This window comes from Camelus bactrianus, chromosome 10 (assembly GCF_048773025.1).
Source record: "Camelus bactrianus isolate YW-2024 breed Bactrian camel chromosome 10, ASM4877302v1, whole genome shotgun sequence".
In the NCBI taxonomy this organism is placed as follows: Eukaryota; Metazoa; Chordata; class Mammalia; order Artiodactyla; family Camelidae; genus Camelus; species Camelus bactrianus.
Window position 1 is genome coordinate 7,021,475 of NC_133548.1, and position 26,820 is coordinate 7,048,294.

The 26,820-nt window shown below is 39.6% G+C and overlaps 2 protein-coding genes across 6 annotated transcripts in view; one reads left to right on the plus strand and one right to left on the minus strand.

Annotated features, from left to right (window-relative positions):
- The first annotated feature begins 390 nt into the window (after positions 1 to 390).
- Positions 391 to 26,556, plus strand: MAJIN (membrane anchored junction protein). 2 transcript variants are annotated; one of them, XM_074371782.1, is made up of 11 exons: positions 391 to 509; positions 8,753 to 8,870; positions 13,833 to 13,878; positions 16,262 to 16,337; positions 16,517 to 16,642; positions 17,482 to 17,513; positions 17,829 to 17,920; positions 20,932 to 20,995; positions 24,591 to 24,663; positions 25,484 to 25,601; positions 26,212 to 26,556. In XM_074371782.1, the coding sequence occupies exons 2-11, from the start codon at positions 8,770 to 8,772 to the stop codon at positions 26,255 to 26,257; spliced, it is 774 nt and encodes a 257-aa protein (XP_074227883.1). In that variant the 5' UTR covers positions 391 to 509; positions 8,753 to 8,769; the 3' UTR covers positions 26,258 to 26,556. The 2 variants fall into 2 exon arrangements, 1 of the variants encoding a protein (XP_074227883.1); XR_012509524.1 differs by lacking the exon at positions 20,932 to 20,995.
- The window catches only part of PPP2R5B (protein phosphatase 2 regulatory subunit B'beta), a 32,312-nt gene continuing 12,138 nt past the window's right edge, over positions 6,647 to 26,820 (minus strand). For 2 of the 4 annotated variants that reach the window (XR_012509520.1, XR_012509522.1), the window contains exon 16: positions 18,121 to 20,200. The gene's annotated coding sequence lies outside the window, so the exon portion shown is untranslated. Of the gene's footprint in view, positions 6,834 to 18,117; positions 20,201 to 26,820 lie in introns of those variants that run through there. The other 2 variants (XR_012509521.1, XR_012509523.1) reach the window with 2 other exon arrangements.

Consider the following 26,820-nt stretch of genomic DNA (forward strand, 5'->3'; position numbering starts at 1 on the left):
CAAAGATCCGTGTTCAAGTCCTTGAGCCTCCACAAGTCGCTCTGGTTTCCGAGACTCTTTAGAACTGGAATATTAATAACGGCTTTACAGCACCACGGTGAGGGTTAAAGGAGAGCGTGTACGGAAAGTGCCCGCACGACGCTCGGCACACAGTAGGGGCTCCGCAGTCCATAGTACCCGACCCGCCCACGCCGAGCGCGTAGTAGGCGTGAAGTGACCAACGGGCAGACCAGCCCGGGAACCACAGAAAGGGGCCCGGCGTCCGTGCTCCGACGGGTGGGGTGGGTGGGGCCGCCTGGGTGGGGCCGCCCGGGGTCTCGGCCTCACGTGACCCCTTGGCCGTGTCTCAGCGACGCGCATGCGCAGACTGCGGCCAGCCTTTGGAGCGCGCGCCCCACGGGCGACTCGGGGGCACAGCTGCGCGTGCGCTGAAGGACTGGCCGGCGCGCAGCTCAAGTTGAGATGCGGGCGTGAGGCCGAACGAGTCCGTCAGCCAGGCTTTGTGAGAGGTTGGCGCCCGCCCTTTTCAGAGAGCGGTTCTTAGTGCTTGGCCGAGGTCACGTTGATGAGGCGCGAGGAACCCTTAATCCGTGTGTGAGAAAGAGCCCGGGCGAGCCTGGGAGGGGGCTTGGGTCTGAGGTAACGGCCCGGAGCGGTCTGGTGCTCTAGTGAGGTTGGCGCCTTTCTCTGAGGGAGATTTCTGGGCCTGGCCCCACCACTCCGCAGCCGCCCCCTGGGGCAGTCTTCGCAGCCCGGGGTCCCTTTGGCCGCCCAGCACGCGTGAGGCACAGGCTGTGCCCTCCGCAGGGCCTCGTGGTCGGGCGGCCGCCTGGTGCTCAGGTCGCCGGCGGCGAGGGGGCGAGGGGGCGAGGGGGCGAGGGAGAGCCGAGCGGGCAGGGAGGGAGTTGGCGACGGCGGGCCTCGGCGAGTGCCGAGCTGCGTGCAGATCCCCTTCCTCAGGCGAATGAGCAGCGAAGAGGCGAGGATCCTCGTCCAGGTTCGCTAGGGACTGCACTTGCCCCTGCACCACACCCAGCACGGAATGCTGCCTCTGGCAGAGATCCAGTCTTCTGAGGTCCCCAGCTCCCTTAACCGCACCCTCTTTAAAAAAAGGAAAAATCTTTTCCCGATAACAGTGTTCATTCTGGTCTATAACCACCCTCTAGCCTAAGCTTAGCAGTTGCCGTGAAAACAAGACCTCTTCGTTAAAACATATCTTGTCGCATCATGTCTTAATGATTTGAATGAGTTTCTGGCTGTCAGATGCTTGATTGAACCTAGGAAGTAGATATTTGAATCATGGCATTCAGTGAGGTCTCAGGTCCTTGAATCTTGGCATCTGGGAAAGCAGACAGAAAGATTCAAGCAGGTATGCTTTGCTGTAATGTACATCCTTGACTTTTCTGAACTTTGGTTCCTTCATCTGCATATCTGCACGTAGTAGACCTAGAACAGTATCCAACAGGCTACCTAGAATCTCTTCGGATAGTTCACGGGCTCCTTAAAATTGAGCATGTCCAGATATGGACTCAATATCTTCCCCTCAAAAACAACTTTCCAAGGCTCCTTTTTTAGGGGGGGATGTGGCACTTTTATTTCTTCAATCATTTGTTCAAGCAATTCACCATCATCCTTGTCTGTCCTCCCTCACCCCATCAAGTCACCAAATCATGACTAGACATCTTCCTAGGCATTTTCCACACCAGTCCACTTCTCTTCATCTCCGTTTTCATCACTGTAAACCAGGCTATTAGCCCCTGCCTAGGACCACAGGAGTCTCCTAGCTGATCCTTTATCATCTGTTCTTGTTCTGGATTATTACCCACATTGCAACCAGAGGGATTGTTTTAGTTTGTTTGGTTTGTTTGTTTGCTTAAACTCACAGCCATGGTCATGTCATCTCTTTATTATGCCCTTCAGTGCCTTCCTGTTGCTCTTTGGATAGACTCCACAATCCATACCCTGGCCTATAAGGAAGGCCCTCATCCCTTCTCTATACTTTCTTGCTGAATGGTCTCATCCATTCCAGTAGCTTCAAGTACCATCTAAACACTGATGACCCAAATTTATATTTCTATTTTTATTTCCATTCCTTGCATACTAGGAGACTGCCCCCTTGACATATTCACTGGGATGTCTAACAGGCCTCTCACACTTAACCAAAATGGGACAGAAAGAGAAAGGCCAATAAATCTCTTTCACCAGACTCTTTCCCCATCTCATTAAAGGGTCTGTACCATTATCTACCTAACAGCAAAGGCCAAAATCAAGAGCCATCCTCGATTCCCACATTTAGTCCATCAGTCTTAAATATACCCCAGTTCTAACTATTCACTAACTACTAAGACCCCCAGAGTCCAAATCAGAAGCATTTCTCCTGGACTATTTCAGATCTTCCTAACTGGTCTCCCTGCTTCTACTCTTGTACTATTACAGTTCATCTTCCTCTTGGCAGCCAGAGTGCTATTTCTAAAGCATAAATCATATAATTTCCTTTTTATAAAACCCTTAGTGTAAAATCTGAACCCTTTACAGTGGCCTGTAGGCCTCACATGGCCTGGCTCCTGCCTGTCCCTCTGACTTCATCTCCCTGCACTCTGTCTCCATTCTCTGTGCTCTATCACACTGACTTTTCTATCTGTTAAACTACCCATCACAGGGTATCTGTGCTTGCTGTTTTTTCCTGCTTGGAATGCTTTTCCCTTTGACGTTGCTATTTCACTTTCCGTTAAGACCTTAACTCAGTTGTGATCTCTTCTAAAAGGCCTTCACTGGTCACACTAGCTAAAGCAGACTCCCAGTCACTCTACTACAAAACCCTGTTTATTTTCTTCATAGTACTTATAGTACTTAACATTACATTTACTTGTTTATATGTCTATTGTTGCTCTCCACACCTCCTGAAATGTAAGCTCTTAAAGACAAGAAATCAAGTCTTTCTTGTTACCCATTCTGTCAGTGCTCAGAACAATGCCTGATACATGGTAAGCTCTCAAATGTGTGTTGATGTACTACTTATCTCTGTATTCTTATCTCAATAGCACTGTCCTTCTTGCTGACTGTGTTCCAGAAGTACTGTAATTCTCTTTTTTGAAAGTACGTTGCTCTCTCATGAGGACTCTTGTATCTGCTGTTTCCTGTACCCACATCAGACCCCACACCCGCTCTCCATTTGTGTCTCCCCAACTCATTCTTCAGATATGAGTCACTTACTTAGAGTGGTCTTCCCTGACTTCCATTGTAGGTTAGGATTCTCTGTCATGTTTCCATATTACCCTATCCTTTTTTGTAGCAGTCATCACACTTAAAATTATTTGTAAGCTCTTTGCAGGCAGGGACTAAATTCTTATTCTTCCCCCACTTTATTTCCAGCACTTAAGTTTCTGGAACATAGAGGCATGCAGTTATTTGTGAACTAAGTGAATGAATATTGAGTGAACACAAGATTGAGAAGATCGGGGGAGGGTATAGCTCAGTGATAGAGTGCATGCTTAGCATGCACAAGGTCCTGGGTTCGGTCTCCATCACCCCCATTAAAATAAGCAAATAAACCTAATTACCTCACCGCCAAAAAAAAAAAAAAAAAATAGATTGAGAGGATCAAATCAGGTCCAAACTAGGAGAGCAGTTAGCATGGAGTGTAAGTTAGCTGATCTGCCCTGCCTTCTTCAATAGATGTCTTTGGATCTTGTGAGATGGGGCTAGAAAAGCATTGTATAAACTAAAAGCACTTTATAAGATTTTTTTTTATCGGATCAGATGTTTGTGGTCTTTCAAAGTACAAAGCTTTATGTTTCTTAGCAATAATGCCTGATTCTGTTATTTTAGAGCTATACTTATGTGGTAAAATATGAAAAATTGAGGCTAATATTGAGTCTAGGTTAATTCATAAGATAACTGTATACTTGACACTCTTCTTTCAGCTGGACTATCTTGCTTTAGCAATACATCTGAGTTTTAATTTTGCCCTTGATGTCTAATCTTGGTCAGATTAGATGATCTCCTCAGATAAGGTTCATCTTTTTGTAAACCTAGTAAATACAATTCTTATCTCCTCAATATCTCACCAGAATTAGATTAAAGTCAGTAAAATATAAAATTTCCTATATGAAATTTGCTTTTTATATAAAAAGTAATTTAGTTTTCTTAGTAACTTAATTTCTTCAGAATCTGCCATTATTTCATGCCAAGAACAAAGCTGTATATTTTAGAAGCTTTCTTTTCACATTTTCCTGTATCTGTCTTCTGTCACTAAGACCCTTGAGATTTGTACATCAAGGACTCAGAGTTTATAGCTCAAAATTGTAAAAGATGTTTCTTTTTCTCTAGCTAAGGATATTCTCTTCACTATTTGCCCTTCTGAAACTACTGATGCTTTTTTTTTTAATCTTCTTCCTTACATGTACTGCTTCAGAGTAAATCATCCAATGGTGTAGCCAATAAAATGTCCATCATTGCCAGCAATTTTATATCCAAATGCTTTTAGGGTTCTTGGGATTAGTAGGGTTTTTAGAGTGCTTCAGTAAATTCAGTGTGATGTGAGTGCTAATAGGTTGATCTTCATGTAACAAGATGCACCTAATGGGCAGGGTGGTGAGATGAAATATACCATTCTATTGCATTTCCAGAATAAGGAGCACAGTCCTGGACCTATTGACCGAAGGTAATTTTTCCATTAGATTTTAGGATGGTTAACATGGAAATGGAAGAGCCACTTAGGTGCAAAGAGTAACTTAAAAGATCGACTTAGACTCCTATCTGGCCTATTGAGTTGTTCAGTAAGGCCTTTTGATATAATTTCAAGGCATCTTCTTACCTCTCTGTTAGAAGATTTAGTTACTCCTCCCCTCACAAACAAAGCAAAACAAAATCTGACTGTTCCAGTGGCAAATATATTCCTGGACAAAAGCCAGTGGTGTTTTAAAGATTGTGCCTTACCAGAAAGAATAAGTAGAAACCTAATGAGAAAGAGAATGACATCAGTAAGCGTGGCAGTAACTTTGGTAGTCTTAGATCAGCTTCCTCCTGTCCTATATCTTAATACTTGCTTTTAAAAAGGCTATTTTTGGGTAACCTATGTGAGAGCACTACAATAAGCACTTATATATGCGTTACTTCATTAATCATCCTGATCACCCTGCAAGATCAGGAAACTGAGAAATAATTCCTTTTGAAAGTAAGGCTTGAAGACAAACAAATGTAAATGTAGCCCTTCACACCCCTAGATGTAATCCTAAGAAGCTTTAATCAAAAAAATTTCCATTTTTGTTTGATTCCTTTGTACCCAGATTGAGCTTGCCTTAAGTCATCCAGAGTTATGAGAGTGACCAGGGTTATAGTTTAGTAAAATGACTGACTGGGTGATGTGTTGTGGTAGAAAATGTGTGGGCCAAAGGAATCAACAATCTTGGGGGGCTAATCCTGGTTCCATACTGAGTTATGTGACCTTGTGGAAATTATTTCCTTCTTTGATGAATTCACTTCCCTTTTACCCCATCTAAAATGAAGGGCACTTCTAGCTATAGGCAACCATAAATCTCAAGTTATAAATATAGACTTTCAGAGAGTCTGGATATGCTTCAGCAAAGGCAGGCTAGCCAAAGACTGAAACTAGCCAAAGACTTTTGAAGGTAGAAGGAGAAATTGGACATCTGTCCTCAATCTCAGTTCTAAAACTTAGGGGCTAAATTCATAGCATCAGTGGGATTTTCCCTATTTTGTTGCCCACACTCTTTAGTGGTTACAGAGCCTATCATGTTAGATCTGCTCAGTAAACATAATTTGAATAAATGCTTATGAAAGCTCTTTTATTCTTTAGTGCTGTGGAGGATTTTTCCATCAAATATTACCAGATATATTTAGTGACGTACTTCCTATGATCATCTTCAACTTCAGTAGTCAGTATCATTATCCTCATACCGGATTCAGCCCTGCTTCAGGTTCTATGCACTGACTCAGATGTTTCTTTACGTGAAACTAATTACTAAAACCTTGAAAAATCTTTCTTACAGCAGTGCCAGTGTGTCATTTAAATCTATTATTGGGGATTTTCAAGGAGAGATTCTTAATTAGGATTTGTCAGATCTTGCACTGACATTAAAGCTAATCAGTTTTGCTGATTATCTTGAATTTGCTAGTAAAGCATTAAGAGAGAAACTCTTCAAATCTATCAAAACAGCTAATGTTTATAGAATAGTCCAGAGTTTATGAAGTGCCATTTAGAGTATTATCTCATTTAATCCCCACAGTAATCCAGGGGTAGATGGAATCCCCATTTGTAGATGTAGAAATCTGAGAAATGAAGAGGCTAAGTGACTTGGTCAGGGTATAATGACTGGTAAGAGGCAGGGCTAGGGCTCAGGCCTTGGTCCTCCATTTCCAAATCCTATGTCTTTCCCACTATCCCATATTGCCTATAACTTCCCTTGTTTTAAAGGCATCATGTTTTCTGATCACCTAGAATTGGTTGAGAGTCTGACCCTTCATCTGCAAGATCCCATCAATTTAATAATAGTTCTTGAGACATAGTGTCACCATGACTGCAGTACTCATGTTGGAAAACAACCTTATGAAATCTTTGAACCACTACTACTATGTGGTTGTTTGGGATTATACAGTCTAATCTTTATTTTCAAATAAGGCAATTAGTGTGTGGTGTTTGTTTCTGAAGCGGACAGCCAGCAATTAACAGGAACAGGCCCCAGCTAGAAGAGAGTTGTTTTTACTTCTTTCAGACAGCCAGCTGTGGCACAGCACATGAAGTTTCCTCTCTGGATTGTCATTTCCAGCAAATGTTCTTCATTTCCTTTGCTCTGATGTCCTCAGTCCTTAGTCTGTGGAAAGAAGTGACTGCATTTTAGAAGAACCTTCTGAATTATTAAGGGCTAATTATTTGTGGCAGCGACCTAAGTCTCACCAGGTGGGCTCCCTGCCTACTTAGCACAGCCACCAAAAACACCATCAAATCTAGCCTGGGTTCCTGCCATGCCTTGGACATGGGGAATCTGCAAGTTTTTCTCAGGATATGAACAGTATTTCCCCTCTGGTAACTCTGCAGTTGGCACCAACTATTTCTTTTCACTTTTGACTGTAATTCCAGTCTAAATAGTCTCGGGCTCTGGCTCCAGCCTCCTGTCACTCTAATCCCAGGCAGCCAGGATCAGACACTGGGATATCTCTTTACTGGCAGCCCCAGACTTGAACTTTAGAAATTGTGGGAAATTCCATTCTTTGGGCACATAGATCTTCTGACTTTACCATTCTAGAGTTTTCCCTGCTGAGTAGACGTGGTATCAGGGTAATGGAGAAGAAAGAATAATGAAAATAGTCCTTTATGTATGTATAATATTTTAGTACTTATAAAATAATTTTATGTTCGTTATCTCATTTTTTTCTTCCTAATAATCCCAGAAAGCAGAGTGTAAAAGTGATTAAGAGCATCAAGTCTGAATTTATACTGCCTCAGTTTGAATCCTAGTTCCAACATTCATAGCCATTGAAAGCTTTCTTCATCTCTCAGTGCCTCAATTTCCTCATCTATCAAATTTAGACTACTTATTTCATAGGCTTGTTGTGAGGATTAAGTGAAATTATATATAAAGTCTTAGAAGAGGGTATGACAAAAAGTTGTTGTTGTTATTTTATAAATAAGAAAACCAAAGCCCAGAGAAACTATATATAGACAATTGAGCTGAGATTAAAACCTAATTTATTCTTACTTTGTGCTTGTTCTATCTATCCCATACCAGCTGCCTCTAAATCTATACCTCTCACTGTATATAGGTTGATTTGATCCTAGGAACTCTGGACCTCTTACTCTCATTATTTATTATTTAAACTTCCAGAAAGTGCAGGATTTATTATCTCTACTTTACAAATAAAAAGAGGCACAGAAAAGTCTGGTGACTTAGAAAATCACAGTGTGCTTGAGTCTTACTTCTGAGTGCATACCAAATGCCCTCTTGGAGTAGAATAGACATGCCATACTTCTCTTTCCATTTCTCCCTTCTCCTGAGTTTCCCACAGAGAGGACCTTAAATGAGCAGAGATTCTGGAATAAGAAAATTAAAACTAATTACTGCTAGGAGGATGGTAGGCACTCTTGTGGCATAGGGCACTCTCATAAGTGGTGAAGAGGAAGAATAGTTGAGAGGTAGGGAAGATAAGGTATTCCTTGGCAACACTGGAAAACGTTAGTATACATCCTGATTTACTGCATTGGTTGTGGCAGGGACGTGTGCTAAACTTCATCTAAAATTAATAGCAGAGGTCTTCCTGATTGTGCTTCTTATTGGTGCATCCTTTGAATTGTTTCATTATTTGACTTTAGTCCTCTTTACATTGGCCTAGGTTCCAGGGAAAATGGGGACAAGGGAAAAAAATAGATTCAAGAGATATTTTGGAGGTAGATTTAGTCCTAACAAAAACCCTGTGAGTCGTCAGATGTTAGTATCATTAATTTCATGGAAGAGAAGTAAATTGCACAAGGTTATAAGATAAACAAAACTTCAACTCAGATCTTTTGATTTCAAGTATAGAGGTTGTCCCCAAACACCATATATCCTGTCCACGCAGGTAAGAAAATGGTCCAGGTAATTAACGTCAGAACTGAGCCTGGGACATGGGCAGTGGTACTGAGAACTAGACATTTTACTCATGAAGAAGTACTACAGATTGGGCAGGCTCTCTTTCCTGTACATAAGGAACCATCTTTAGCTGTTAAATAATTCTCTAATGTCTCTACTTTATTTAGGCTATCGTTTGGAAGCAATGGGTTTAAAACCTTTCACCTACCCATTTCCAGAGACAAGGTTTCTTCATGCGGGATCCAATGTATATAAATTCAAAATCAGATATGGCAACAACATCAGGTAATTTTAAAGTTAGGAGAGTAGCCTTTGCAAACACAGGTTAGTACATTCCTACAGGTCATTCCTTCTCTGCCTTCACCTAATCTGGGAGACTGACTGAAGCAGCACCTTGTAGGACTCTTTCCCAAGTATTTTATATTCTGTATATGTATTATTCGTGTAAGTTTTTTAATTAGCGATGGCATACCTTTGGGGCAGTGGTTCTCAAATTTTTTTAATCTCAGGACCCCTGTGCACTCTTAAAATTGAGAATTCCAAAGAGTTTTTGATTAAGTGGGTTATACTTGTCAGTATTTATCAGATAGATAAAATAATAAACTTATTAATTTTAAAATAATGTATCATTAAATGTTAATGAATAACATTTTATTAAAAATAACTTTTTTTTAAGAATTAATTAGAAGATTGGTATTGTTTAAACCCCTGGGACTTACCCCAGGAATGCAAGGATAGTTCAACATATAAAAATCAATTAATATAATACATTACATCAATAGAAAGAAGGGGGAAAAAACACATGATCATCTCAGTTGATGCAAAAAAGGCACTTGATCAAATCCAACACCCTTTTATGATAAAAACACTCAATAAACTAGGAGTAGAAGGGAACTTCCCTCAGCATAAAGGCCATATATAAAAAACCCACAGCTAACATCATACTCAGTTGTGAAAAACTTAAAGCTTTTTCATTAAGATCAGGAGCAAGACAAGGGTGCTCACTTTTATCATTTCTATTCAACATAGTACCAGAGTTCTAGCCAGAGAAATTAGTCAAGAAAAAGAAATAAAATGCATACAAATTAGAAAAGAAGAAGTGAAACTATCTCTCTTTGCAGACCACATGATTTTATATACAGAAAACCCTAAAGAATCCACACAAACTAACAAAAACTATTAGAGATGATCAGTGAATTCAGCAAAGTTTCAGGATACTAACTCAGTTTTAGTGTATACAACATTGATTTGTATACAGTAGCAACAAACAATCTGAAAATTAGGAAAACAATTTCATTTGTAATAGCATCAAAAAGAAAAAATACTTAGCAATAAATTTAACCAGTGAGATGCAAGATTTGCATACTGAAAACTACAAAGTACTGCTGAAAGAAATTAAAGGAGACCTAAATAGACATCTTGTGTTCATAGATTGGAAGACTTAATATTATTAAGATGAAAACAGTACTCAGAGCAATCAGCAGATTCAAAGCAATCCATGTCAAAAATCCTAATGGCTTTTTTTTTTTTGCAAAAATGTACAAGCCAATCCTAAAATTTATATGGAATTTCAAGGAACCCCAAATTGCCAAAATAATCTTGAAAAAGAACAAAGTTGGAATACTCATACTTCCCAATTTAAAAACTTATAACAAAGCCTCAAGTAAGCAAAAAATATGGTGCTGGCCATTTCCTCAAATAAAGCAAGACTTTTGATCTTGCCATTTGTGACAACATGGAGAGCATTATGCTAAGTGAAGCAGGACAGAAAAAGACAAATACTGCGTTATCTCACTTATAGGTGGAATCTAAAGAAAAAACTCCCCCCCAAAAAAACTGAAATTATAGATACAAAGAACAGATTGGTGGTTGCCAGAGGTGGGGTGTAGGGGTGAGCAAAATGGGTGAAGAAGGGGTCAAAAGGTACAAGCTTCTAGTTATAAAATCAGTAAGTCCTGGGGGTGTAATGTACAGCATGGTGACTATAGTTAATAATACCATATTGCATATTTGAAAGTTGCTAAGAGAATAGATCTTAAAACTTCTTATCACAAGAAAAAAATTTTTTGTAACTGTGCAGTGACGGATGTTAAATAGAGTTATTGTGATCAGTCATTTTGCAGTGTATTCAAATATTGAATTGTTATGTTATACACCTGAAGTTAATATGTTATATGTCAGTTATGCCTCAATTAATAAAAAGGTTAAGACAAATGCACACACACACGCACAAATTATGGTACTGGTATAAGGACAGACGTATAGACCAATAGTATAGAATTGAGAGCCCAGAAGTAAATATCTATAGTCAAGTGATTTTTGACTAGAATGCTAAGACCATTCAATGAGGAAAGAACAGTCTCTAACAAATGATTTTGAGAAAACTGAATATCCACATTCAGAAGAATAAAGTTAGACCCTTACCTTACACAATATACAACAGTTAACCAAAAAGGAATCAAAGACCTAAATTTAAGAGAGTAAGTCATAAAAAAAACTTAGAAAAAACATAGGGGCAAATCTTGATTTTGGATTTAGCAGTGGTGTCTTAAAATACCAAACACACAGGCAACAAAAGATATTAGATAAATTGGACTTATTTAATTTTTTTGATTGGGCATTTAAGAACACTACCAACAGAATGAAAAGGCAAATCACAGATGGGAGAAAATATTTGCAAATCATATATCTGATAAGAGCTTAATATCCAGAATATATAAAGAACTACAATTTACCAACAAAAAGATAAGCAATCCAATTAAAAATGGACAAAGGACTTGAACAGACATTTCTCTAAAGATATACAAATGGCCAGTAAGCACAAGTATCATTAGTCACTAGGAAAATACGAATCAAAACCACAATGATATGCCACTTTACACCTACTAGGATGGCTATAATTTAGAAAACAAAAAATACCAGTTGTTGGCAAGGGTGTGGAAATATTGGAACCCTCATACATGGCTAGTGGGAATGTAAAATGGGGCAGCCTTTACGGAAAACAGTTTGGCAGTTCCTCAAAAAGTTAAACATAGAATTAACATGTGACCCAGCAATTTCATTCCCAGGTGTATGCTAGTTGCAAAAATACAAATATTGTATGATTCCGCTTATATGAAGTATTAAAATAGGAAAAGTGATAGAGACAGAAAGTAGACTAGAGGTCACTAAGGGCTAGGTGGAGGGGAGAATGAGGAGTTATTGCTTAGTAAGTACTATTGCTTAATAGTACAGTTCTATTTGTGGAGATGAGCTTTGTAATTTTTTGGCGGGGGGGATAATTGGTGGAGATACTAGGGATTGAACCCAGGACCTTGTGCATGCTAGGCATGCACTCTACCACTGATCTATACCCTCCCCCACAATAAGCTTTGGAAATAGGTAGTGGTGATGGTTGTACACCATGGTTGTGAATGTAATTAATACCACTGAATTGTATACTTAAAAATGGTTAAAATGGAAAATTTTAGGTTATATATATTTTCCCCCAATTTAAAATGTATTAATTAACTTTAAAATAGTAATATATCTATTAGGTATTAACACATTTTTATTAAAAATGATTATATTTTCCAGGGGAGGGTGTAGCTCAGTGGTAGAGTGCATGCCTAGCATGCACAGTGTCCTGGGTTCAATCCCTAGTACCTCCATTAAAAAATTAATAAACCTAATTTCCTCTCTCCCCCAGAAAAACAAACAAACAAAAATAACTATATTTTCCAAAACAAAAAATTAATGAGAAGATTAGCATTGTTTTAAATTTCTGAAAATCTCATTAATGTCTGCCTTAATAGAAAACTGCTAGATTATCATATTTGCTTCTACCTTTAATCTGTTATGAATTTTTTTTTTTTTTTGGTTGAACTGTATGAAAAAAATCTGGCCTTACACAGATTTGTAGTTGGGAAAGTTAGGAATATATTAATAGCCTTCTCAGATCATTGTGGATATTATTCTTCGACCCTACATCAAAACTTGACAAGTCGTAGTTTTGTTTTTTTAAACTTGGCAGGTTTTTAAAGGTTAGTTACAATGTGGAATCTGAAGTTTAATCACTGAACTTTCTGAACTCTGCTACATTAAAATCCATTGGTCTACCTTGTTCTTTGAATGAATCTTTTACCTAGAATTGTTCTGTAATGTGGTATGTTTCATTGGCCATTTGGTAAATATTGGTTCACTGACTCATGCAGATCATTCAGATGTCAACACATTTCATCATACAATAACAAAAAAATCGTATTTGCTAATATCACTACCATTCTTATCAGAAAAATATTTTTAAGTATTTGGAAGCTGTCAACCTCACAGTCATGGATAGAATTTTTCTAAAATTCAAAATTTTGCTTGAAATCCCAAAATTTATCCTTGACAACAAATACTGTCAGTTGTTTTCCTTGCATTGATAAGCTGATTGTTCATTTTTGAGAAAATGTCTGTCACATTCCCAAGTCTGAATAACAACTATAGTTTGTTTGTCTTCTGATCATTCAAGTAAAATGTCATTCCATGAAGAAAGCAGGTAGTTCAATTTGCAACTTGAATAGTCGCACTAATGCTTTTCCTCAAGACAACCATCATGTTTTGGTATGCAGCTGAAGTGCTCTATGCATACGTCCTGTTTTATTATACATAATGTATGTAAAAGACCTGTTTTCAAGGTTGAGATTTATAGGATTTTTGATTTTTTTTTTTACTACTTCTAAAATATTAAATGAAATGATTTTTTCCCCCTGTGTAACAGAAAAGATAACTATAACTGCTAGTACAGTTTACTGCATCTGGCTAGATTTATGCTAAGGCACCAGCAATTTTGCTCACCATTGATTTTACACTACTGATTACAAATGTTAATATAGTGAAAAAGGCAAATAACATCTTAGTATTATTATGAAACTAATTTTGCATTTGGAGACTCCTTGAAAGTGTCTTGAGGACCCCTAGGGGTTCACAGACTACACTTGTACAACAGGTCTAACAAATAATTAACTTTCACAGTGGGAATTTCAGGTCTTGGCACGCTCGTTAATGGAGAAGATATTTTCCAACAGCCTTGTATCTGTTCTCAGACCACAGCACCTAGATGATCTCTTCTTCCCTTGAGCACTGGGTCAGCACACACAATTGTTACTTAGTTATGTTCCCTTAGCTCAGGGGAAGTGTCATTTTTGCTCTACTAGATAGAGTCTATTGTCTACAGAGCTTTCCTTCTTGGCTTTCTTATCTCTCTTGTCTGTTTACTTCTAGAGGGGAAGATGTAGAAAATAAGGATGTCATCGTCCAGGAGCTGGAGGTAGGGAAAGAAGCAGACAACTTCTGGGAATATTATTCTTTAAGCTGAGGATGCATCCTTACTCAGATTTTAATTATTTCCTGCAAACTGAGTCACAACCTCCACTTGATTACTTGGCTTCTCCCTGCCACATTTCCTCTGCAAAGAAACGTTACTGTTTTTCCAGGGAAATTAAAGCCTGTATTCTTTCTCAGTTCTCCTAGTTGAAGTGTCAGCACCTTTGAGGCTAAGAGTTATTTTGTTTCCACTAGAATTCGCAGCCACCGGCAGCTCTCTTTTGTGGCAGCTGGCACAGACAAAGCTTCCGGAAGACTGATGCCTTCCAGGGCTCTGGGAAACCTCACCATCCCAACCACTGCCTGGTACTTGACGTTCAGGAAACTCAACTGTAAATACACAGACAAGGCTGCTGTGTCTTCATTTTAATTGGAAACATTTGCAGTTGCTTTATTCCCACTTCATTTTCATTCCTTTTCTACCCAGCTCCTGTAACTTTAGGTTCTCTCACAGGAAGAAGACTGAGCAAGTGGACAAATTTGTAAATGGGTGAAAGCATCGGACGCGAAGTTAGAGTTCTGGGGGCTGACCCTGGATTCCAGTCCTCTTTAGCCACTAGTTAGCTGTGTGAACCTGGGCAAATCACATAGCTCTCTGGGTCTTAATTGCCTCAGTTGTAACTAGTGGATTCTTTTCTAACTTCACAGCTGAGTGATCTATGACTGTTGTGATTTATGAAGGCATATGCTGCCACATTTCAAAGCATTTTAATATAATTAAATACACAAACACAAAACTGTGAAACCAAAAATTTGAGTCAAAGTCGTAAAGGTACTTGTGGCTCTTCAGCTATGTGTTTAAAGATACATTAGGATCTTCCAGGACCTCAGAGGCATCATTATAAATAACAATTATGTTCATATAGGACCATGACAGTTTTCTGCTCATTTTAATTATGAGTAGAGTAAAATTTATTTCACTTTGCTTCACTTAATTTGGACAGAGAAAAGCTCAAAGCAACATAGTAAGAGAGAGCATAGACTTTAGAGGCAGTGAAACCTGGATTTGAACTCTGGTTCTGCCTTCACAGCGTGACTTCAGGAAAGTTACCTACCTTCTCTGAGTCTGTTTCCTTACCTGTCAATGAGATTGAAAAATAATCCAGTTTTCAAGATTGTGGTGAGGATTAGAAATAGATGTGTGCAATTCCTGCCACATAGTAGCTCAATTAATGATGGCTAGAGAGCACTTACATAAATTTAAACTATATTAAAAGGTTTTAAAGAGCTTTTTATGTTCTTTCTCTTACTCTCATTAGTTTTAGGCAAATATTATCATCCCCTTTCGTTCATTTAGAAAGCATTTATTGATAGGCAATGTATCCCAAAGGTTAGGAGCATATGCTCTAGAACCCCACTGCCTGGGTTCATACCTTAGCTACACCATTGCTACTTGTGTAACCTTCAATAAGTTATTTTACCCCTTTGTCTCAGTTTCCTCATTGGTAAAATGGGGATGATAGAACTGTCTATCTTATAAGGTTTTTATGAGTATTAAATTAATATGTATAAAAATAGTAACACTTGCCATAGTGATTACTTAATAAATGCTAGCTATTAAAATTATAAGCTAGATACTATGCTAATAGAGATAATACAAAGATGAACATGGCATAGTTTCTGTTTTCTGTGAGCCCAAATATGAGGAAAATGAGTCTTAGAGATGAAATGACAAAGCTGAGACTGAAATTCACACATTTTTCACACAAAAATTCAGTAGTCTTTTTACGATACCAAATTGTTTAATTATTGTATACTAACAAGCATAGGTTAATTAGAGATAAATTAATATTTTAAGCGAGTAGAAGAAAAGGTTTGACTTAAGTAAAAGCAAAATAAGTATATATCGGTAAATACCAGTGTTATTCATTAATTCAGTATATATTTGCTGAGGACCTGTTATGCTCCACCTACTATGGTAGACACCATAGAAGGGATGCTAAGGTAAATCAAGTATATTCTACTTTAAGGAGATTTCTCAGTAAGGAAAATAAAAATATATACATGGAATATAGTAAAGGCCCAAGGCTAACTACTGTAATATTTGAGACCAATAGTTAATGCCACTTGGGAAATCAGGGAAAAGTTTCTGGAGGAGATGGCTTTTGAACTGTACCATAAAAGGACAGGTAGAATTTCATCATATGCTGATGAGTTCAAAGGGTATTTCAGGCAGAGGGAAGAGACAACGCAAGAGCACAGACATGGAGAAACAGAAGGCATATTCAGGGAACAGCTCAGCTTTAAAAGAATATAGGATATAACAAGGATAAGTTGATAGATTGGCTGAGATTAGACAGTATTAAAATCATTTCTTTTTTTTTCAGGATTCTATTCGTGTAGTTTTGGGAAACTTGGACAATCTGCAACCATTTGCTACAGAACACTTCATTGTGTTTCCCTGTATCCTTTCATTCCTGGGTGGAAATGAACTATGACTCACATTGTAGATTCAAATGGAAGCAACAAACCCATAGGCAGTTTGGAGGGTAGGTCAAGGAAAGGAGAGGGAGACTTTTCTCTAAAATAGCACTCAGGGATTTGTGCTGGCTTCTTTCGTCACTCCTTAACACATTACCCAGATAAAAGCAAATGGGAGAGTGTGTCCCACCTGAAATTCAAACATGGGGAAATTGTCTTGGTTCCCTACCCATTTGTTTTCACTCTGTATGTGGAGATGAAATGGTTTCATGAAAACCTGTCACCTAGTAAGTAGAATGACAGAAGTGTGGGTGGTGGAGAAGAAAAAAGGGAAGGTTGAGCATCCATGGATCAGCAGTGCAAATTTAATATGGCAAAACAGGCAGTCGGACTGGGCCTCAGCACTGCACAGTGCAGAAGTCAGGAGCATGTGCTTCAACCCAGACTGTGTGGTTCAAATCTTGGTGGCTTTGCCACTTAATAGCTATATGACCTCAGATAAATTACTCAATCTTTCTATGCCTCCTTTGTTAAATGGTGAATAGTAATAATAGTACCTATCTTATTGAGTTGTTAAAAATATTAAATGTATAAATACTGGAAGATGGAAAGTGCAAAGTCTGACCTAGAGTAGTCACTCAGTGAAAGATACTATATAAATTATTCCTTCCACTTTAGAATATTTAATGGCTCACCTTAGTGGTGTCTTAGAGATATCTCCCAATTTTTAATCTCTGAGGGTCATTGCCATTTTTAGAAATAGAGGGATGAGGAAACACATGCCAATTTGATTTGAAAAAAGGTATAAAAGCCTTACCTCAGAATATCTCCCCAATTCATTTGTCACTGAAACCAGATATTCCACTTTTTCCTTTTGTAATAGGGATCATCCACTTTATGTAATAAGAGTATAGTGTGAATCAAAATATTTTTAGATAACAATAGTTTTAAAATAAGGGAGGAAGAAAGTTTGAAGACAGTATTTCTAGGAAAAGTGGTCTCAGGTGGATGAGAGAAGGGCACACACCAAAGTTTTGTCTAGGACCAGTTCTGAGAAATCTATGATAGCCAGAAATCCAGGTGAAACAGTCTTGATCCATTATGACACTGAAATTTCCTGTTGTAGGAAAACCAATAAACAGCAGTCCTCTTGGGTTGGTAAGTTTCCCTTTTTTGTATGAAATGAAAATTGCCTTTATTGCTTCTTGTTGTCTAAAAAGTCCTGCTCTTGTCTCTTCTATTTTGCCTCTTGGTTGCTGCCCAAGTCCAATCAGAATTTTATACGTGAGACATTCTTTTTCCCCTGGCTAGATTTCTGAGACTATGTCTCTAACAGAATATCTATCCTTACTTGCAAAGCTGGTGTTAAAAGTTGCCTTTGGCAGTTTAAAGATGGGGAGTTCTCTTCACTGTGCCTTCATTTGAGCAAACCTGGAAAAGGAGGAGTCACAGGAGTCTGGTTCCTCTCTAAAGGTCCTAGCAGAGAAGAAAGCAGCAGGACCCATGATGAGGAAACGAAAACGCATAGAAGTGCCCGGCTCCCCCAGCAGGCCACGGCTGGACAGGTCAGTGGTCTCAGGAGAGGGGCTAACCCCTGCATCCTAGTTAGGCTTTGCCAGCTACTGCTGCTGGTTGATCTTGTATTTGAGTGAGTCACTCTCTCAGGGCTTCATTCACACCTGCCTAGTGCGTATTCTAGTAGGTGGACTAAGGAAAGGAAGCAAGTTGATATTTGCAATGTAATTTTTTGTTTTTTATTGAAGTCTAGTTGATTTACAATGTTGTATTAGCTTCTGGTGTACAGCATAGTGATTCAGTTATACATATATATACTCTTTTTCATTAATAGGTTATTACAAGCTATTGAATATAGTTCCCTGTGCTATACAGTTGGACCTTGTTATCTATTTTATATCTAACAGTTTGTATCTGCTATTCCCAAACTCCTAATTTATCCCCCTCCCTTCCCCTTTGGTAACTATAGGTTTGTTTTCTGTGTCTGTGAGTCTATTTCTGTTTTGTAAATAAGTTCATTTGTGTCATTTTTTTAGATTCCACATGTAAGTGGTATCATGATATTTCTCTTTCTATGTCTGACTTACTTCACTTAGTATAGTAATCTCTAGGTCCATCCATGTTGCTGCAAATGGCATTATTTTGTTCTTTTTTGACTGAGTAGTATTCTACTATATATTATATATTTTTATTAAAAATATATTTAATATGTGTAAAATATATAATGGAATACTACTCAGTCATAAAGAAGTATATGTGTACATATATATATATATACACACACCACAACTTTATCCAATCATCTGTCAATAGACATTTAGGTTTCTTCCATGTCTTGGTAACTACTGCTGCACTGAACATTGGGGTACATGTATCTTTTCAACTTAGAGTTTTCTCTGGATATATGCTCAGGACTGGGATTGCTGGATCATATGATGACTCTATTTTTAGTTTTTTAAGGAATCCCCATACTGTTTTCCATAGTGGCTGCACCAAATTGCATTCCTACCAACAGTGTAGGAGGGTTCCCTTTTCTCTACACCCTTTCCAGCATTTATCATTTGTGGACTTTTTAATGATGGCCATGATGACCAGTGTGAGGTGATACCTCATTGTAGTTTTGATTTGTATTTCACTGATAATTAGCCATAATGAGCATCTTTTCATGTGCCTATTGACCATCTATATGTCTTCTTTGGAGAAATGTCTGTTTAGGTCTTCTGCCAATTTTTTGATTGGCTTGTTTATTTTTTTTGTATTGAGTTGTATGAGCTGTTCATATATTCTGGAAGTTAAGCCCTTGTCAGTCACATCACTAGCAAATATATTCTCCCAGTCCCACGTTGTCTTTTCACTTGTTTGTGGTTTCCTTTGCTGTGCAAAAGCTTATAAGTTTGATTAAGTCCCATTTGTTCATTTTTGCTTTTACTTCTTTTGCCTTGGTAGACTGCACAGAAGAACATTGCTAAGATTTATGTCAAAGAATGTTTTGCCTATGTTCTCTTATAGAGGATTTATGGCATCCTGTCTTATGTTTTAGTCTTTAAGCCATTTTGAGCTTATTTTTGTAAATGGTGTGAGGGAGTGTTCTAACTTCATTGATTTACGTGCAGCTGTTCAGCTTTCCCAATACCACTTGCCAAAGAGACTGTCTTTTCTCTATTGTATATTCAAAATGTCTCCTTTGTCAAAGATTAATTGACTGTAGGTGTATGGGTTTATTTCTGGGCTCTGTATTTTGTTCCATTGATTCATATGTCTGCTTTTGTGCCAATACCATGCTGTTTTGATTACTGTAGCTTTGTAGTATTGTCTGAAGTCTGGGAGGGTTATGCCTCCAGCTTCGTATTTTTTCCTTCAGTATGCAATGTAATTTGCATTTCCTCAGCAAAGTAGAATTCTTCTGTTCATCAAGATGAAGGCTGGGGGGAAATGCAACCAGATCTAAACATGTGAATCCAAGTCAGTGAGTGTTTACTATGGTTGCACTATCAAGAAACACAGTCACAAGGCACAAGATACGAAGTCCCAGGATATTATACAAGAACATAGAGAAACCTTCAAAAGAGTGAGAACAAATAAAATATAATCCTATTTTACCCAGTGAGCAATAAGCTTTTGGAAATCTACCTTAAAATGTAGTCCAGGCCAGGACAGGTTGTGGCAAAAACAGAATGGTGGAAAGTTGTTCTGCAGGTGGTGAAACTTGAGAATGAGTCCAGCGAATTCAGTCTGCACCTAGGACCAAGAAGTGCTGGTGATAGGAATCCTGACTTGTAGCAAAGCAGGAATAGCCAAGGGGCTTGAAGTCTCCATTTTGGTTCCAGTGTCTACAAGAGGGAATGCATCAATTATTGGAGGGGGAGTATTGAGTACAGCCCTTAATATATTTAAGTTACTATTGGGGAGGCTACTAATTTTCTTCTTTTGGTTTTCTGTCAGGGACAGAATGAGTCTGTAAAACAACTCAGTCGTTTATATTAGCACTTAGATAGGGATACTGGGATAATCCAACGTGTGGTTTGTGCTCCAGCCCAAAGTACTTTCAGCTCAGGTTTAGAAACAGCAGCTGTTTTTTTCCTGGTACTATGTGGGCCCCAAGATACACAGGAGCAGTGAGGATAGACCTCAAAGGAGCTGACCTCTACACCCTCAAAATGCACTTGTCAGTGGAGAGTTAGGCAGTTCCCTTCCCAGCCAGGTGAAATGTGAGGGCATTTGGAGGTGTGAAGCTTTGCTCAGTTGCATTTGACTAAATTTGCCATGGCGACAAGGCCTCACATCTTCCCTTTCTCTGTTTTGATGCACAACAAGTATTTCAAAATCTAATACCTGCTGTCAATCACATTTTCCTTTTCTCAGCCCCTACATCCCAAATTGTGATTCTACTGTGAATTAAATCAGCACCCAGAGAGAATTTGGCTATACAATTTAGTCTGCAGGCCAGGAGTGGCATAAAAATAGCCAACCTGCTGAAATATTCATTTGGGCCACATTTACTTGAATGTGGTGATGTTGTTGCTGCCAGTAACATTTCCTGGGCTTTTTTCTCCCACCTCAGGGCCAAGATGGGGACTTCCAGCCAAGGGCTCAGCAAAAAGAAGCCCCCTGTGGAAACCAGGAGGGTAAGCACCAAAATGGAGACTTCAAGACTCTTGGCTATTCCTGCTCTGTTACAAGTCAGGATTCCTGTTACCAGCACATCTTGGTCCTAAGTACAGACCGAATTCACTGGACTCATTCTCAGGTTTCACCATCTGCAGAACAACTTTTCACCATTCCACCCTTGCCACAATCTGTCCTAAAAGTAGCTGCATAATACACACATCGATGAATCCTTTTGTTAGCTTAAAAACTGCTTTCTTATACTCCGCAGTTGAAGTAAGAAAATAGGTCTCTTGCATTGAGGTGGGATCCAGTTTAGAATTTTTTTTAGAAACCTTTTTTCTTTCATCTGCACTGGAGTCTGAGTCTCGGAACATATAGGTTTTACAAACAAGCTAGATATATATCAACACAGGACACTGGTAAGAGAAGACATTTAGAGCAGTGATGGGCTGGCCCCAGTAGTATTTGATTCATTTTATGAGGTCTGTTCTCCATTTAGATATTCATACATCTACTCCTCCATTTGGGGACTTCTTTTCTATAGTAGTCTCTAAAATAGCACCCTTTTTCTTCAAATAGCTGTTGATTGTGCCTTTTCTTTTTTCTATCCCATCTCACCAAAGAGGGTCTGACCTTAAGTATCCAAACACTCACAGATCACCTCCCTCACCTTCCCAAGATCCATGACATGATCAGTTATGGAGCAAACATTTACATATTCATTCAGCAAACATTTGTTGAGTGTCTGCTATATGTCAAATACTAAGGCTATCATGCTTTCCCTTAAAAATGCCAAAAGTGTAAAGCTGGACAGACAATTACTGATAGATGTGCTATGTTGTAAGGATAAAAGAAGCACAGGGTACAAAGGGACCACAAAGGAGAACTTCACTCAGATCAAGTGGATGTGAGATTGAGTTCCCAGAGTAGCTCAAAGAACTAAAGCTAAGAGGAAAGAATACAATAGTTTTGGTGACTGGAAGCCAACACACCTGGTGTATAGAGTACAGTGCTGAGAAATGTTACTGGAGAGGTCAGCATGGCCTGGATCATAAAAGGCCTTAAAGCCACCTTCAAGATCACAGGAATTCCCTAAAACGTTTTAAAGTAGAAAAGTGAAGTGATTTTCATTTCTAAACAGTTCTGTCTCCGGCTTGCAAGGCATTGTGTTAAGTGCTGAGATGCACCCAAACATATAAAACCTAGTTTTTTCCCAGGAGCTTATCATTTAGTTGGGGAAAGAATGAACCCTTAAGGACTCAGACCTTTCCCTCTGTGGGCAGGGGCAGGGTATTGAGCCCTGTTGTGCCCATGGCTGACTGGCCCATGGAGTAATTTTAGGCATATGGTTTCCTTCTTCTATACTTGTCATCCTTTAGAGAGGGAAGAAGAAAAAATGAGAAAGTACAAGAAAGTACATGAAGCTCTGGAGAACAAAGACACTTTATACAACCAAGATAATTACTATTAAAGGAACATTTCCCTCACTCTCTACCCTTTGTACCTTCCTATTCTTAGTTTGACACATCATCTCCCTTAAGAACAGTACCCACAGTTTCTTACTCAACATAATTACCTTTTCATCCTGATACTGGATTTAGAAAAAAAAACTCTGAGCAAAAAAAAAAAAAGAACATGTTTATTGATTTTGACTCAAAGCCCAGAGACAGCCTCCATTGTAGACCCTGTTCCCAGAGAGCAGACTTCTCCTAAATTAAAGTGATCACAGCGATTCTTAGTGTAAGTCACTTGAGCTGGAAGAATTGATTTGCTCCTATGGTCCAATGCTTAATATCCTCTCTCCCCTTTGGGAGAAGTTAGCGTGTAAGAACACAGTCAGTGTGGATTGTGCACATCTGAATGCATTGGGAGCCTGTGCAGAGAAAGCTTAGAAGAATACAACACATATCTGAATAAGGTCTCTGTTTCACAAGAGGTGTTTTGAAGAGAATGGGAAGGAAGGTCAGACTTACTACCTTTGTTATGTCAGCTCCTAGATCTAGAGATCCAGACTTTAAAAGGATAAAAAATAGGAGAGAGCAGATGAGTGATCCAGAAGTGAACGGACTGTGTTTTGTTTTTGTTTTTGTTTTTGTCTCCTCTGCTTGAACTGCATTTCTAAGCAGATCTGGCCCTGAACATACAGGGCACAACCTTGCTTGCATCAGGTTTTCAGGGTATTATGTCTTATTGGATGTCCTAGATGGTATCTTCAGTCTTATTTTAGGCTATAATGGTTTTCCTCTCTTACATCATTTGCCTGAGGAGACCTCTGTTAAGATTTCAGGAGAGCGCAAAGCACAAAGGCTAAACTATCTTATGAGGGAAATCTCCCCTGTTCAGAGGTAGGCTATGCCTCTGCCCTAGGGCCTTTTCCCTTCTAGTCCCCACTGCCAAGCTTAGTAGATGCTTTCATTAGGGCCAGTGCAGCAGAATTTAGACCTCAAACCACAGTTTCACTACATCTGTAAGAATCATTCCCTCAAGCTAGAAATCAGAACTGGGCCCTCTAATTTCCATCTCTACCCTATCTAGAAGAAGTAAGAGATGGTCTCCTTCCTCCCCAGAGTTTCCTTTATATTTTATAGGAATATGACTTAGGTGGCTGCCTTTGGGGTCTGGAATTTGAGAGGTTTATGGAAAAGCTTATCAGAAATATCAGCCTATGCTCTGTCCTCTGCCCTCCCAGAGCCACCTGACAGTCCGTGGCCCCTTGCTATATATCTTTCCCCAGCAAAATGGCTCAAGGAATTCGCCAGCACTGCTGGGTAGTCAGGCCCTCGGGTTCTGCCTGGGTGAGGGGAGTGAACAGTTGGCAAAGATTCTCAAAGAAAATGTATAAACCATGTTTCTGACTATCTGGTGTCTACTAGAATATTATAGGCTTGGAACCAGGTTGTAGGATGTCCCCTTCAAAGTACAAAGGAAGGTCTATAAAGCAGTAGCACAGGGAAAATAATAAGGTTGCATTGTAGCGTGTCGGCTGGATAGTCATGTTTCTGCTGCCCTGGCTGTAGCCTTGCTGATCATATGTACTTGTTAATGGCAGCATGCCCTTGTGCATCATGTCCTTGTCTGGAATGCCCTATTCTCTCTGACCCCTTGATGCCATCCACCACGGCCCCATCTAAATAATACTTCTCCTGTGAAGTCTTCCGTGACTAACTACTACCCACTCTACTCATGTTCCCCTCAGCAGCCACCACAAACTACATGGACTGATGGGGCGGTCTTATCACACTGTCTTATAATGCCTAGTTTATATGTCAGTTTTACCACAGAGAGTATACTATCCTCCAAAGTAAAGCAAAGGTCCTCTAGGTTTCTGAAACCTCAATATTCTGTCCTGGGCAATAGTTGGCACTAAGAAACGTGGAATGGTAAGTTAAACCCAGCTTGGTTTGTTCTCGGCTCTTAAATATTATGATTTTAGAGGGACAGTGTTTGGGAAGCTGCTATGGGAAAAGGACACTCCTGAGAAGGAAAACAACCTGCCTGGGTAGTCAGAAGCCAGGCCCCAGCACTGATGTGAAATCACCTTCCCAGCAAATAGCGTTCAGACCACCAAGCTATAAAGGAGTAAAGTTTAAGACTTCTTGGTCTTTTTATCAGAACAGGGAAAGAAAAACCCAGCAAGAATGGCAGGAGACCCCAGCGTTTGATACCACTGATGTCCAACACCAGGGTAGGTTCTGGGAAATTCGTATTTATTCTTCTCTAATTATCATGCTGTCCTCTTTAGTTCTCTGATGAGCAGAGCAGCACAGAGCTCTGAGTCTGGGCACACTCGGTGGATGATGTGCCTTGCTCCCTTGGAGGTGCTTGTTGGTCATCCTCCAGTCCAGGGGCTGGCTCTTGAGTGTTAGAAGCCCCCACAGCTCCCAAAGGAGTGAAGGAGGCAATGCATGTCCTTCTTGTGTTTCTGATAGTGAAACTGATCTCCCACAGTTCCCAAACATTTCCATATGGGGTGATAAGTTTTACAGAGTTGGGAGGGATGTGTTTTACTTTTCTATCTTGGAGAACAACCTCTGGGACACTGTTCTCCTCTACCCTTTGGGGCATTAATGTTAATATTGAAGGTGCAGATAGATGCTTGGCAAGGGCTGGAAATGTATGTCGAAGTGTTGCCCTTTCAACTTGCTGATCTTTCACTCAGCATAAGGATTCAGTATGTACTGCAGTTATCATAAACGAAGGCATGTAAGCAAGTGAATTCTTTAACAAATTTTCTTTCCATGTCAAGACACACGAGCTGTGGTGGGTAACTGGGATTTGAGCAGTGTAAAAATCTCAGGGGCCTAACCTAAAAAATACTCCAAGGTCAGAATAGCATCTTACTGAGCTGAGATGAAATTGGGAAGATCAGAATAAACAATTCACCTGGCTTCAAACAGTCCTGGTGTGAGGCTGTCCTTGGATCATGTTCAGTGTCCTGCCTTTGGCTCATGTGAAGGTAGCCCATGGACTAACACCTTTTCCCTGCCTGAGTGTTTTCCTTGCAGATTCTAAGTGGGAGGATAGCCCAGCAGGGAAGATTATCCCACCATTGAAGCAAAACAATCCACCTCCACCTGAAGGACCCACAGAGCTGGGAACCAGTGGCTTCTTTGGGTTTCTAAGGTAGGACAGACTGCTCTCCTGCCATCAAACTGAGACCCAGGGCAATGTAGCTCCAAAGTCTTCATTGACTCTCTCAAGAAAATTAGAATAGAAAAAGGAGATTACCTGCATAATCTCTATTTTGTCTAGGATGGATGAAAGAAATGAGATTTCTAAGGGCCCTAACCATGAATTTAACAAAGACTGTGTCTTGTCCATTTTTATACAGCCTACGCTACCCAATGTGCCCAGCATTGGGCCTGATTCCATAAGGCTGCTTGGACAGAGACTATCCTTATTGTGCTTTGGCTATTCAGATGATTTGGTTACCAGAATGTTTCCATTCTTCCCTCTAAATCTAGGCTCTGTCTTCAGAGTCCTTTTTGCTGAGTACAGTTAGCAAATCCCTTTATCTGTCTAGAGCTCAGTCCTCCTGTTGCGGTTCTCCTTCTTCTTTTCTACCTCCTGAGTGTAATCTAACTTGGGTGCCTTTTCAAATGCTGTTTCAGTCTTGAATTTCCATTCAGTGGTCCCTCAGAGCAGAATGCCCTAGCTAATGGAGCCCTATGGGACCTGGGAGAAGGGAAGTGGACCTCAAGAGTCTCAACCTGCTCTGCTCTCCTTCCTGCAGCACTCTCTTCCCGTTTAGGTATTTCTTCAGAAAGAGCAGCCAGTGAGCCTTCTAAATGCAGCGGTGGGAAGAGCATTGTCTCTTGCAGTGACTCCTCCCACTCCATCCTCTGCTTATGACACTCCAGTCATGAAAAATGAGGGCCCCAAACTCCCTGAGTCCTCCTGTGGGTTTGTCCTGTCATTTACCTCTTTACAATGGAATGTTTTTTCTAATTTAAAATGCTAAGAAAAGAACGTAACTTTCTAAAATGCTCTAGTCTGAGAATTTTACTGCCCTATGGGCCAGTTAGGTCTTTCATCTCCAGCACTTAGGTTCCTAATGACAATAAATTATTTATGAAGAGTTATTGACTGAATTTAGTGAATTAGAGCAAACTCTTGTCTCAAGATACAGAGAAACAATGCCTGAAACCTCCCGTGTTTCCCTGATTATTGTTGACAGAACATTTTGGGTAGGCGGAGACTGTACCCTTAAACTTCCCAGGCGGGGTTAGAGAATGAGGTCTTGCAAGACTAAATGTCCTGAGCCCTGCTGACCCTCAAGAAATCATGTCTCCTCAATTCACCCAGTTTGGTCCCAAAGTGCAGTCTCTTAGTAGATAAATGC